At 50.4% G+C, this 13,872-nt stretch overlaps 2 protein-coding genes and 1 long non-coding RNA gene across 3 annotated transcripts; 1 reads left to right on the top strand and 2 right to left on the bottom strand.

The window, feature by feature from the left end:
* Positions 1 to 709: 709 nt before the first annotated feature.
* Positions 710 to 1,710, top strand: LOC133910862 (uncharacterized). Its single transcript, XM_062353100.1, has 2 exons — positions 710 to 1,232; positions 1,324 to 1,710. The coding sequence occupies exons 1-2, from the start codon at positions 825 to 827 to the stop codon at positions 1,411 to 1,413; spliced, it is 498 nt and encodes a 165-aa protein (XP_062209084.1). The 5' UTR covers positions 710 to 824; the 3' UTR covers positions 1,414 to 1,710.
* A 2,279-nt stretch (positions 1,711 to 3,989) lies between these two features.
* On the bottom strand, positions 3,990 to 5,744 carry LOC133910861 (MDIS1-interacting receptor like kinase 1-like). The gene is made up of 2 exons (XM_062353099.1): positions 4,833 to 5,744; positions 3,990 to 4,744 (listed from the first exon to the last, which is right to left on the bottom strand). Exons 1-2 carry the CDS (start codon positions 5,680 to 5,682, stop codon positions 4,380 to 4,382), a joined length of 1,215 nt encoding a protein of 404 aa, XP_062209083.1. The 5' UTR covers positions 5,683 to 5,744; the 3' UTR covers positions 3,990 to 4,379.
* A 2,266-nt stretch (positions 5,745 to 8,010) lies between these two features.
* Positions 8,011 to 13,368, bottom strand: LOC133911489 (uncharacterized). Its single transcript, XR_009908659.1, has 3 exons — positions 11,962 to 13,368; positions 11,140 to 11,206; positions 8,011 to 8,125 (listed from the first exon to the last, which is right to left on the bottom strand). It is a non-coding gene; the product is annotated as an uncharacterized LOC133911489 (long non-coding RNA).
* Positions 13,369 to 13,872: the final 504 nt, after the last annotated feature.

The raw sequence follows: 13,872 nt of genomic DNA, 5'->3' as shown, positions 1-13,872 counted from the left end.
CAGCTGAATGTATATCTAGTTGCACACATTCCTGGACAAAGTTTGTTGCCGCAAAATGATTTATCCACAGCACAAATTTATGCTTATCAACGAATTTCTCTCGAAGAAATCGACAAGAATTATAACTCTGCAACATTCTCTACTTGGATGGCACAAGAACAGAAATCTCCCCTTGAGCTGTCTGAACAATCAGAGCACTGTTCATCATCACTTTACCATTCCCATCGCTATCGTCACGAGGGTCCATCTAACGGCATGAATCCTGAACTGCTGACAGATTTCCGGCCGTTTTGCTCACGGGAGAAATATAAATGAGTCCGTTAGGGAAAACACGATCGGTTTTATTGAGCTATATGTATCAATTAATTTATAAGTAATTTATAAATCGATAGAAAAATATAGGTAATTTATTTACATTTTAACACCCCTTATGTGATGACTCTCTACTCGAACTTAAAAAAACATCCGAGCCTAATACTATATTGAGCTACTGCACTAATTAATTCACCAAAAATCTAAACTTATAAAAAGAATAAACAATGCAGGAGCTGTATGTTGGGCAGGCTCATCCCAAGGCAAGAGTGGACCAGCCTGCTGCGCCCGCTGCAGGTGCATGCAGGACGCTGCCGCAGATGCCGACCCCGCGCTCCCCAACGGCTATATTCCGATCCGGCCTCAGCGAGCCTCGCCTTCCCCCAACACCACGCATTTAAATCCCGCGCGGCGCCGCGATCTCCCACTCCACTCCCTCCATCCCACCGATTCGCGCCCCGCTCGCCAACGGCTACAGTGCCACTCCCGAGTCCCCCGACCTCTTCTCATCAATGGCGACGGCGACGCCGCAGAAGCCTCAGGGCGCGGTGTCGGTGCAGCACGTGGCGAAGGCGTCCTCGGACGAGATCCTCCGAAAGTTCGCTGACCCGGACGCGCGCCACGTAACGACCCCGCCCCGCCGCAGCCTCGCGCTGCGCCGCAAGCGCTCGTCCCGGCGGGTCGCCTCGGGGCTCTCCGCACGGGACTCCGACGCGGCGGCGGGGACGGACCTGGCGGCGCCCAAGCGGAGGCGGAGCATCGGCGGGTCGGCCGACTGGAGGGCCGAGCTGCTCCTGCCGACCACCACCGCGGCATCCGCGCGGAAGGGGGGAGGCGCAGCGGGCCAGGTCCGACGGGGCGGGGCAGCGCGGCTCGACGACGCCGCCGGGATCGGCCTCCTCCTCGCCGCGTTGGAGCGGGTGAGCCCTAGCCGTCAAGTTTTAAGATTTCTCATGTTTTCTCATTGAATTGGGTGTTGGCTAATCCTGGATTGATCTGTCGTGCATGTAGACGTGGAGGAAGACGGTGGCGGGGGCGTCGAAGATGTTCGTGGAGAGGCACCGGACGAACCACGTCCTGCTCATCAGCGACATGGTCTGATCCGTACTCGCCCACGCAAGCTGGCCTTCTTCTCATCGAGCTCTTCTGCTCGATTTGGTTCATGCGAAATCTAATTTGTTCGATTGACCATTCTTCTTAGAATTTAGTAGAATAAAATGGCAGAGAAGAATGGGGTGAACTAGCTAGCTTTGTGCAGTTCAGGTTCTTCCCTGCCACTTGACAGTGTGATTTCGGTGTGTTCTTTTGTTCTGTTTTTCGTTTTGCTTCGATGAATCATCGTCTCGGCGACCAAGTTGTAAATTGAAGTTTGCAAAAATGCGTAGAAAATGGATTTACATCATTCAGTGTACTGTTCTATATTTTACTTCTCTTAACTGCATATAACCAACCGTGGACCACCGTGGTGCAGGGTGTGTGATTAGATTAGGCCTTCTTAATTATCGGGCTCTGATCTTAAACGGAATAACGGGCCTCGTGGGCTCACTCCACATAAAGATATTGTTTTCGTGCACGCAGGCCTTGTCTGGCAAGGCCTGCTGCTTCGAACTGTCACCCGTATCTTCAGAATCAGATGTATCTGATATCTGTAAATTAATGAATAGTAAACAAACCCACTGAAGATTAAAATTGCAAGCTCCAAATTACCTAGCTTCGGTTGTCCAAACTCACTAGAGATGCAAAGATATCATAGTCTGAATCTCCGTAATCAACACACAATGGGTTTTACTCGGCAGCTTCAGATTGTCCTTCAGAAAAGGCGCTTTCAGTTCTTTACTAGTTCTTCAGATTGGGAGACATGTCGCTTTCTTGCCCCTCCTCAGGAGCTGATTGCTAAGCCACTCCTCCATGTGTAAGCTCTCGCGCTTCTGTTCTGTCATTGGATGGAATCGTACGTAACGCGAAAAATAGAACTTTTTTCAGAGACTGCACGGTAAGGCACTAGGCAGCGAAGTAACAGCAAGTTAACACACGCCTTTTGTACCTGGGGATTGTGCGATAGTACTGGTAACAAGGCTCAACCAGACAGCATATCTGGCACTGTATATCACCTTCAAGTCTGCTGAAAGTCTGTACATTTCCTTCGGGAAATTCAGAAAAAGAATACCCTACTGTATATCAACCCCCTTCTCTCTCTATCTCTGTGTGTGCGCTTCATTTAAAGCACGCCCCCACAAAAGGCCCACTCAATAACTTACTACTGTAAATCCTGAAGTAATGCAGGTAGGAGAAACTAGATATAGTATACTGTTGGACCTGTTCGTTTTTCCTTCCTTTTATTATGCGAAGATAACAAACTGGGAGCGCTTCTAGCGCCACGATCCGCAGCAGCCGTGTCATCCCACGATTTTGCCAAGATTGGGCGGCTAATTTCTGAAGAGGAAAATTTAAGCTGAAAACTTAGCAAGGTTTTTTAGTTTCATCCTTAAAATATAAAATTGTAGTATATGAACTCACGTATATTTATATTACACGTGCGTACTTATCCACCCACTCTCTATACATAAGCTAAGATTTACAGCATATACTCACATCTACATATCTATTTTCATGAGATGATCCCAAACATCAGTTCTTAATACGTGATGAGACAAAAGACCTACTCTACTGAGACATTCGGATGCTAATCTCAGGCATCAAACCTAGATGAATAGAAGAATCAAATTCTATAGTACTTTATTCAGAAAAATTCTCGTAAGATTTTATTCAAGTTATTTATCTCGTGATCTAATAATTGAACTAAAAAGTAAAGAGAAAAATAGATATATATCATATAAAAAAATCTTTTATAGGACTAAGATATATAAAATTTACTTTTCATATGGGTAACCTGCTAACGAGCAGCGCTACCATCGAGCCATCAGCCCGTTCTCGAAACATAGCAAGGTTAAGCTAGCGGAGGGATGAGAGATGGCGGTGGAGCAGCTCGCAAGCAAAGCTAAGCACCCGATCTCTCTTACGAGTCTTGAGAGGGATGGGTCCACTTGGACCACTTGCCGCCTTTGCCATGATGTGTCTCCATCAATCAATATTATTGCCTCGTATATAGCGGCCGCGATTAGCACCTGCTTGATGCATGCGTCTCTCTCTCTCTCCCTCATCACTGATTATTTTATTGCTGACGCTAGCTTAGCTGCTGCCGGGATAAAAAAAGAATACTACAGTGGTAGAAGCTGCGATGTATAGTATACGTATGTCATGGCGACCGCATGCATGTAACTCGAGACTAGCCATCCAGCTCCCACATATCAGGATATATATAATGAGACCATGCATGGAGCGAATATATATAATCTGGATTAATTAATTCAGACCATACTTGGAGCGAATATCTATAAATAATCAGGCAGCTAGCACAGCGGCATGCACCGGGGAGAACCTTGCATTGCCAGCCGCCGCGGAATATCCGGTGGACGGAGAGGATGTCTAGGTTCACCTCACCTCACCTCACCTAACCAGCAGAAGATCCTTTGCTTTGGCTGGCGGCCTCGAGTCAAAGCAACCGACCGGCTGGCGGCCTGATCATTCTAAAAGATCAGAACCAATTAATTATTTGGGTGAAGCCCTGATAATTACTACTGCATTGCATTCTAATAAAATATTTCTGATAGTAATTAAGTACGATAATATCGTGGCAGCCTTTAAGATGTTCAGCTCGAAGTTGGTTGTCTGAAAGTATACAAGCTTTTTTTTATTCTAAACTACTTTCTGCAGATACAAAAGAGTGTTGTTTTGAGTTACAGACAGTCAATGCATTTAAACTTCAATCATCGATAATCTTCTGAATATTTTGATTGAACTTGTGAAATAGTACATCTAGATTTGTCTTTAATAGTAGATTCATAATAATAATTTTTTTACATTTTTTATATAATTAACAAGATGATCTATATTAATAACGTAACAAATATCGCTATAATATTTTATCTTAATAATCTTTTATCAGGACAAGCTAACGCATTGTATAGCGTGGCTTAGTAGTGTCCTCGCAGTCGTTGTTCAGGTCTTCAGGACACGCTAACGCATTGCCCCAGGCCCCGCAGCAAACCAGAGCTGCGGAGGCGGGCCAGCACCGTACGCATAGACGGCCTCTCCCGAGGGTCCGTGACAGTGCAATCCACGCCGAGCTTGAACACGGCCGCCATCTGCTTCAAGTGTCGCGCCCGATCTGGTATATCCATGTCGACAGCATTCCTGAACTCTACGTGCTCTCCAGACATCAGTTTGTTGTGGTGTTTCTGTGCCCAAGTAGCCAAGTGGCCGTCCGCACCTGGTCCGTTGGCCAGTCTCCCCGTGACGAGCTCCAGCAGCACCACGCCGAAGCTGTACACGTCCACCTTCTCGTCCACCTCGCTTGGCATGGTCGCATATTCTGCAACAAATAACAATGAGCTGGTCAAGCTTGTATTAACTGCTGACTTAATGTAAAAAAAAAATTCCAATCACTCGCACCGTCTCACCTGGAGCCGTGTACCCCAAGACACCGGCAGGAAGTTCCGAGTTTGGCAATGGTTGGTTGAGTCCAGGATTGATCTGCGCAAGGTCGAACCCAGCGATCTTGGCTTTGAGGTCGCCGTCAAGCAAGATGTTGCTCGGCTTGATGCTGCGGTGGACAATCGGCATGTTGCATCCGTGGTGCAAGTGGCAGAGTCCTCTTGCCACGCCGATGGCGATGGCCCGCCGTGCCGGCCAGCCCAACGGCGGGCGCCGCCGCCAGCCGGCCTCCGGGGCCTGGTGCGGCAACCATTCGTCAAGGCTGCCGTTCTCCATGTGCTCGTACAAGAGCAGGATCATGCTGTCCCTCCGGATACAATAATATACAAGTCTGATGATGTTGTCGTGACGAATGACGCCCAGCTTGTTCACCTCGGACTGGCACCGGCTCTCGAGATCGGCATCCACGGTTCCAATCTCGTTCTCCAACTTCTTCACGGTTACCGTCCTGGAGCGGCCGCTGCCACCACTGTCCTGAATAGTGACTCGGTACAGTAGTTCTCCTGTCGCACTGCTACCGATCACATTGTTGTCACGAAGGTTGTTGAGTATGTTGTCTATGTCCTGCTCACTGAACTCGAGAGCAGTCACGCCCCTGCGGCGCCGGAACAGTAGCCAACCCAGGACACAGATGCCGACGACACCAGCGCCGCAAAGTAGTGTCATGAGTACGAAGCTTGTCAACAAGCCGACGGAGACCTCGCCACCGGCAAGCCTCATACCCGACGACTGCAGGGCCAACAGCTTCCTCGGCTGGACCAGCTCCACGGCCACCGGCGCAGCCGGCAGAAAAGGGCTCGCACTCAGCTCAAGCATCTCCAGGTTGGCCACGCCGCTGGTAGCGGGCGGCCGGCCGGCCGGTAGCGCCCTGTGAAGAGGTTACTGTCAAGGTGCAGCGACCTGCATGCGTTTGTATTCGTTTCGTATTCAGCATCAGAAACTAATATACAGTGACAAGTGAAATTAATTTGAGCCGAAATGATCTAGGATAAATGATTGATGTATTAAATAATATAGAGAACGTTGATTGCGCAATAAAAATAATGTCCTGCTTAGTTATCTCCGTCTCTATGTAGGCAACATTTAAAATGATGAAACTGTGCTTATGGTCCTTTAGATAAGTGCAAATATTCCATGCATGTGTGCATAGAGTATGCAATAATTGAGTTGAGATTTTGAAAAGGCATATGCAACATTAGATTGTTAAACTGAGCTTAATTATTGGTTTGAATCAGGCTGGCTTCTATATCTCTTTTGACCGGCTTCAATGAGGATAATATAAACCCCAGCGGATACCCACTCAGAAAACCCTAAATCTGGCTTGGTTTACAAAACAATACTCTCTATGTTAGAAGTTTTTCGCCGTCTAATAGGACTCCATGGTGAAAAGGGAAATTTGGAGGAAAAAAAGTTCTCAAAAAGATTGGAAGGAAAAGCTCATCATGCGTTGAACTAGCCAGTTGCTTTTCTAACGGTAATTAGGTGTTATGCTATTGGCTCAGTAAAATTTTAAGCGGCGACTAAAGATCAGTCGCCTGAAATACCGATTCGTTTCAGTCGATGTCCACAGCCCCACGATCTGGATTGGACGTCCCAAAACTTCGTCTTCCTCCTCCCGATCGTTATCCTCTCGCTTCAGCCGACTAGCGCCTCCAGCCCTCCTACGGTCATCCCACTGCCGGGTCCGCAGCCGCTGCCCCCCACCGCACTAAAGCGTCAGGGCATGACGCCCCCGCCCTAAGCCCCGCCCATAGGTTGTCCTCCATGGCCCGCGGCCGGCGGTGCCCCGCCTCATCGCTCTGTCCACCTCCCGTCACCTCCGCCGGACTCTCCTGCCACCCCCGAACCCATTTTAAGCCCGAGTAACACCTCAAACTCTAGCAATCCCCACCCCTAACCCAGAAACCCTAAAGCTTGATGCTGCCATGACGTTCACACGGTCGATTGAAATCTGTCACGATTTCAGTCGACTGAAGAGTAGGAAATACTTAAAATTTATTGTTGACTACTGGAGCACACTGTTCGTGATCCAGAAAAGGATGATCGATGGTATTGTCTTGGAAGACTTCAGATGAAGGTCTATCTAGCCATCGAGGTCCTGGCCACTCGCTCGTTTCTTCCGGCGACCACGGAAGATACGATTGCAACTTGGAGCATCGAGGAAGACAAGGGCGACGTGCCGCAGCATTAGGGTTTAGAGTTCAGGCTACGGGGCTCCTCTCCCCCGGTTATAAGAAGCCCATAGGGAGGCCTCCCGGCTGGGCTCCCGGCGGTGGGCGAGGCGGTGCCTGGACGTGGAGGGGAGATGCGAGGTGGCATGGCGCCGCAGGCCGCTGGTGGTGGCGGCGGGGATGGTAGGGGCGGCGCAGCGGGCGGTGACGGAGGCCGTGGGGGAGGTGGACCGGCGGGGTCAAGGGGGCCAAGGCGGGCAAGGTTGCCAAAGGGACCGATGAGGCAAAGGTTGCCAAGGCGACCGGCGGGGCCAAGGAGCCCGCGCGTCGCTGTACCGCACGGCCGCACCTCCGTCGTCCGAGCGAGCAGGCGCGAGCCCCCTTCACCTCCCGCTACACCCCAGCCCGCGCGCTCCACCACGGCACGACCACGCGGCACCGCCGCGCGCCGCTCCACCAGGCTGAAGGAGAGCACGTCGCCGGCTTCAAGCGTGTTACCTTGTAGCACACGCCGAGCCGTCGACTAAATGGTTTTTCTCTCTCCGGCACCTGGACCTGAAACTAATGCAAGCTGATATAGCCCTAGTTGCCCTTCCGAGGAACAAATGCATGTTTGCATATTGAACAAAAAGAAAACAAGGCGACGGCCAGCAGAAGTGCAGCTGAAGTGTGCCACTTCACAAACCTGAGATTCAGAAGCCGCACTATCTCCCGTGGTAGACAGCCGGAGATACGTGTGGTCGATAGGTTGCGGTGCACCAGCCGCGACGAGAGACGTTGGAGGGTGCCGGTGCAAGTGGCACCGGGCGGCCCCAGTCGCCCGCGTTGGTCAGTGGTGTCCGATTCAGAAAAGTGGGGGGAGGGGAGGAGGACAAAGGGGCTGTATGTATACAGATTGAGAAGTGGTGTTAGTTGGACTAGTCAAAAAAATCTGCTTTGACGACTGGATCGATTTCCATTTCATGGCTGTTACTAGACTAGGATGGTAGGCGCGGCCCGCCGCGCCCGCTGTGTGTACACACCTCTGTTGGATGAGCGTGTGTGCGTGCGTGGCGTAACTGCCAGACACCAAACCGAGCAAGAAACACCTGCAGCCAAAACGACAAACAACGGCACCACGCGAATGAGCAAAGGAGCAGGCAGGAACAGGGAAACCAACGACAACAGGAACATAATCACATAAATAAAATGCAAGAAAGAAGATTGGCCAAATAGCCAAACATCTTGAACCATCTCCCCGCATCTATCATGAGCTCAGCGCAACGGCATGCGGATCGACAGGGATAGATTGAAGGAAAACATTTTAATCAGGAACACCTTTGGATTATCCAAGCACATGAAAACGGTAAAGTCTAAATCATTAGCCATCCATGCCCAACATAGTCAGCTCATATGCATACCATATCTGAAACTTGATTTCACAGTTCAAGCAAAATTTTCAACATGCAAGATATCACTGATCACATATATCCTTATGCCTTCTCTCACATCAAATTATAAGAAAATTACATGAATTACAAAGGGATCATTTACAACATTTTATTCCATTGCATCTTTTAGCATTAGAATTAGAATACAACTGTTTCGCGGATTCAAAACTTCTCGCGTTTGAATTGCGTTTGAAACTGTGTATGTAATATTGCGGGCGTGCCAGTATACAGAGTATACAAAAGACAGGAGAATGTAATAATCGAAAACATGTAACTTTATTCATTCATGTTGAAATCATAAAGTACAGTTTCTCATATACATTTTTACTCCACAACGCACACGCTATCTGACTATCTTCACGATCTGGCGATTGCTTTTTCTTGGTTCCCGGGGCTTCGTGAAGCTCTTCGGTTAATTACACCCGTCTTCAGGCTACCTCCGATTAAGTGCTCTGGCGGTCGTCATACCGAGGTCGTCTCCGAGTCTGCAAGGCTGTAGTCACACGCGACAAAGACCAAGCAAAGTAAGCGTTAGAAATCAAGAGCAGTAAAGAACGGGAACACAGTCTAGCATGAGCTTTTTGGACCGTTTATGTATCCCGGGTCATCATCGGCCGCGTAGGCCTCAGAATTATGTTTATGTGCGAAGAGGTGAGCTAGGAGCGTGGCACGACGCGTAGCTTCTACCGGAAGCGGCAGCATGGCCACAACCAGGAGCTCCGACGCCGTGCTTGACTCACTAACTCCCTCTTCGGGGCCTCAGACGTATCCTCATTGGCCTTTCCGAAGGCAACATGCCACAGAGGCGAAAGCCATAGCATCGAACATCCTTAAAAAGGATTAGGTCTCTGGCAATAATTTTATACTGGGGCAACCAAACAAAACCCTCCTTTCATATTCTTTTGCATTACATGATTATCACGAGGCAGCATCCGTAGCACATCTTTTATGGCCGCAGCAACAAGGGCAGTCACCAGCGAGCTACAGTAGCATAACAGGGCACCAAGGGGCAGCATCACAGCCGGTAGGAGGGCCTCCACGGTAACAGCACCATCAACAAGAGAGCTTTCATAGAAACAACATAACCAACAAGAGGGTTCCCATGGCAACAGAGTATCATGACAATCCCAACCGATCTGTCAAAATCAGGGCAATCCTCAGAGAGCCTCCTTACCGGCCCCAATGAATATAACATAGCAGAAGAAGATCAACGCCAAGACCCAGTAATGGGAACAACCAGCCATATGGTTCTCTGAAAGTATCTTAACTGCAATCGTCTATCAATGAGCATCGGAATTTATGGGGATGTAGTAGAACAACCCACACTCATCAGGTGATCAAGATAGCAATAAGATGAAACGCAACACAGTATGACAAGAGCGAGGTGCCGCATTCATGCTATGAGCCGAATTCGGTGTCAATATGAGCATGTCCAGATGTAAGCAATCACGAGATTTCTATCCATTCAGAAAGGATAGCAACATATAGCCCTCAGAGAGGGGAAACCAGCATGGTGATAGTGGTCGGGCTCCAGAGAAGAGAGCATGCGGCAGCCGGGGTACGTATACGGAGACGACACAATGCTTCACAGCACACGGTGGCAGCACAGGCTTTATCGACACACAGCCGGGGCACAGGCTTCAACGGCGCGTGGCCGGAGCGCGGGCATCCGTCGGCATGCGGCCAGAGCACAGGCGTCAGCGGCGCGTGACCGGCACAGGTCATCTTCACAGCGTGACGGCCGGACACAGGCAGCCAAAAACAGCAGCCGGGCCTCGGTTTTAACCTCATCGGTCATGGCAACACAGGTGCACGGCACAAAGGCCGGACAGAGCACAAGAGAGGATCGCTACCGGTCGTGCCTCAGATTTCATCACCGGCCACGACGACGGCACGAAAGCATCCGCATGGCACGATGGCCGGCCATCACATAGCATCAAAGGGGAAGGAAATCACAGCTAGGCCTCACCTCAGGGCGCAGACATGGTGATGATCGCGACGGATCGGAGACGCGTCCTGGCGGCACGGTTTCGACGCAGCAAAACTCCCCCCTCTCTCTCTCTCTTTCTCTCTCTCTCTAGATCTCTCTCTAGCTCCCTCTCTAGCTCTTTTTAACGAATCGATGCATCTCCTTATATAAGCACCAACCATGAGCCACCGGATGCGAAAATCCCGCGATTCGGTTGGGGATTCGGCTCAAATCAGTTGGGATTCGTGGGGAAATTGTTGGAGATAAGATGGGGATCCCGTTTTAAGTGGATTTGGGGGTGATTTGGTGGAGATAGAGGGGGGATTTGAGGGAGAGAAGGGGGGCGGCTACCGTTGGAGAGAGAGGCGGCTCCCCTGGCGTGCGTGTGCCGCTCAGTCTGGAGGAAGGAGAAGGCCGATGGGGCGCCTGGGCCGAATCGGCTAGATAGGAGAGGGTTCGGTGTGGGCCAGCTGGGCCGGAGGAGAAAAAAAAGGCCGGGCCGGCCGAAACAAAAGGGGTTGGCCAGGCTTTCTCCCCTTTTTTTTCTTTTTTTTTCTTTTTCTTATGTATATGAGTATGTATATTCGTATGCGGGTGCAAGTGTACGTCAAAATGGCGTCATACAACAACTTATACAGGAGCCAACTCAAGAGGATCAGTATTGGAATTAAAATGTCAAAGGATACAGATATGCTATTAATACCTCCACCAGCTTTGTTTCGAAAACCAACTCCAGAGAACCTCTTTGGGAGGAGAATGACAGCTGACCCCTTCAGACACAAGAAGCTCTGGTGAGGCAACTTTTTTTTTTCTAGCTAGATAACACTCAATGATGTAAACATATGGCAATTAAAAGGCAAACCAACTCTAAATCACAGAAAGCGCATTGGCAAATATGCCAAATTGATCCTCAATCACAGCAACGCATATACTGTCTATTCTTGGTATCTCCGATACCGACCAAAATTTTTCAAATAATCGTCAAGTAAAAATGACATTGACCACGTTATCATCACAATCGACAATGACAAAATAAGAGACCCACTGGACTACTGGAACAGAAATTGTTATGGCATTGCTTCCTATGTTCCTTTTTTGGCATGCACTGGATTGTTTCTCTTACAATAACAAAATCATCATCTTTGGAGGGGGAAAAACATAAAGAGAGATGCACTTAACTTGGACCGGTATAAGAAAACAGAGATGCACTATTATTAGCAGACCATAGTTGTCGAACACAAAATTATATTTTTATGTCAAGATCATGAACCGATGGGTTCGAAACTTTTGGTCATTGCATCCTTGAGCTGTCTGCAACCTTGTTGACCAATTTCTTAAGCCAAGGTAACTCAGACTTTGATGACATGACCAGCGAGATCGCAGATGTGCATTTTTCCCAGAACAACTGTAATCAATTAAGCGATAAAACACATGAGTAAAAAAATTTAGGAGCCATATTGGAGAAGAAAGATAGGAAAGTTGGTAGTGTTAGTTCATGAGGCAAGGATAGAACGAAGTCATGTACCATGAGTTGATAGAAGGGAGATGTGCGTAGCTTCTTCTGGACGCTGCTGCTTTCGCCTGAGCACTCGCAGTCACCTCCCGCGCAAGTGCCAGCCGGCCGATGGCTGCTGCCTCCGCACGAAAGCTCCATGGTCCCTCCCACGCCAGCGCCGGCTGGCCACTTCGTGCCATTGTCCTCGCAGAGGCTTCTCTCTACTGCGCACATGCGAGCTTGCTGTTTTCTTGTATTGCGGTGGATCTGTGTAGACCGTCATCGAAGATACGATGAAGAAGCCATCCGCAAGACCCGATATGGAAGGGCGTGGGGAAAGGATGCTGCAGGCTGTAGTATATGAGGCCGTCGCTCCTGCCGCCGCGGCCCTGTCCTTATCGGTGGACCGATGGGGCGCGTAGCGGCCGATCACGGCGATGCTACTGTGGCGGTGAGCTGCGGTAGGACACGGGATGCACATGGCGACTGACCTCCTTTGGGCGACGAATCCGGTGGCATGGGAGAGCCATGGTCGAGTTGCCTTACAAATCTAGGCTGCTGGACCCGGCTCCGGCGAGGTCACGGATGTCTGAATCTGCTGCCGGGATGGTCGAGGTGTCTGCGGCGCTCGGGATCTTGTGAGGTCGAGGCGGCCGCCGCCGAGAGAGTAGCAGCGACGTCGCCGCGCCCTCCCCACCATCGACCTGGCCTCATACACAGAGGCGCGGTGGGAGGAAGCGGAATGGCGGTGGGAATCAGGCCCCCGAAGGAGAGGTGGCGGCGGGGGCGGCGGCCGGGGTGGAAATCGGGAAAAGGAGGTCGGGACTGACCTAGGTGACGACGACGATCCGAGAGGGCGGGGAAGCATCTCCTCCTTGGGGATGAGTAGAAGCAGCTCCTCCTTGGGGATGAGTAGCGGGCGCTCGAGGTAGTTCACGTCGGCGAGTGCGCAGCTCGCGGTGGCCTCCACGAACCAGAGGCCCTGGCCGGTGCAGTCCACCACGGGGTCACCGGGGGTCGGATCCGCGATGCAGCCGGCCACCGTCGCGGGAGCTAGCTCGGCAGCGGTCATGGCGGGCGGCGTCACTCGGTGCACGGCGGTGGGGCGCTGTGGGAGTAGGTCCTCGTCGTGGCCGCGCCGCGTGCAGTCATCCTTATCGCGGAAGGGACCGCAGGCTGGGGAGGCCATCCTTATCCGCGCGCTCGAGCCTCTCGGCCGTCGCTGCGGGGAGCGGGGAGCACATCCAAGCACGGCGACGCAAAACTGTCCAGAGGTACCTACGACGCGGCCATCGATGCACGCGGGACGACCGGCACGCGCCGCGCTGCGCCCGTCGACGCACGCGGCACGACCGGCACACGGCGCGCTGTGCTACGTGACGCGTGGAGGGAGTCACGGGTCTCGTTTCCTTCGGCCGCGGCCGTTCGATCGCGGCTGCGGGGGCACGCGTCGCGGGGAGGCGCCAGAGGCCTCCGATGGCCTCCATTTCCTTCGGCGATATGAAGTAGTATATATATATATATTATGATCAAGGCACCAGAAGAATACAAAGTCTCGAATAAAACAACCGCTACACAGAAACGATCAAAGACCACTTCGTTTTTGTCTGTTTTCTCCTTCTGATGATGTCGTGAACCTTCTGGTTGGCTTTTAATACAAACTGAGTTAATCTCCGTAAAAAAAAAGCTACGGACGGTTACTCAAAAGCCATCACTGATAAATTATATATAGACAGTTGATAGAAAAAAATCTATAAATTTTCAACCATCTAGCGGAGCGAAAACACATAAATAGTTTTAAAAGGTCATTTGTATGTTAACGGTTCCTAAATACATACGGTTTCTTGAAAAACTGTCCGTGTGTTGTTAAACGACACAGATAGCTCCGTATGAAAAATTGTCTGTGTGTTCTCACTCTTATAGATATAAACGGTTTTTTAT

The sequence above is a fragment of the Phragmites australis genome, chromosome 3, assembly GCF_958298935.1.
Source record: "Phragmites australis chromosome 3, lpPhrAust1.1, whole genome shotgun sequence".
NCBI lineage: Eukaryota > Viridiplantae > Streptophyta > Magnoliopsida > Poales > Poaceae > Phragmites > Phragmites australis.
This window is presented reverse-complemented; position numbering and strand designations above follow the sequence as displayed.

Bases quoted from the DNA above. Each gene is read 5' to 3' on its own strand.
- LOC133910862 (XM_062353100.1), top strand. From the start codon at position 825: ATGGCGACGGCGACGCCGCAGAAGCCTCAGGGCGCGGTGTCGGTGCAG. The intron at 1,233-1,323 runs GTGAGCCCTAGC...TCGTGCATGTAG, and splicing joins TCCTCGCCGCGTTGGAGCGG to ACGTGGAGGAAGACGGTGGC.
- LOC133910861 (XM_062353099.1), bottom strand. From the start codon at position 5,682: ATGCTTGAGCTGAGTGCGAGCCCTTTTCTGCCGGCTGCGCCGGTGGCC. The intron at 4,745-4,832 runs GTGAGACGGTGC...TATTTGTTGCAG, and splicing joins CTTGGGGTACACGGCTCCAG to AATATGCGACCATGCCAAGC.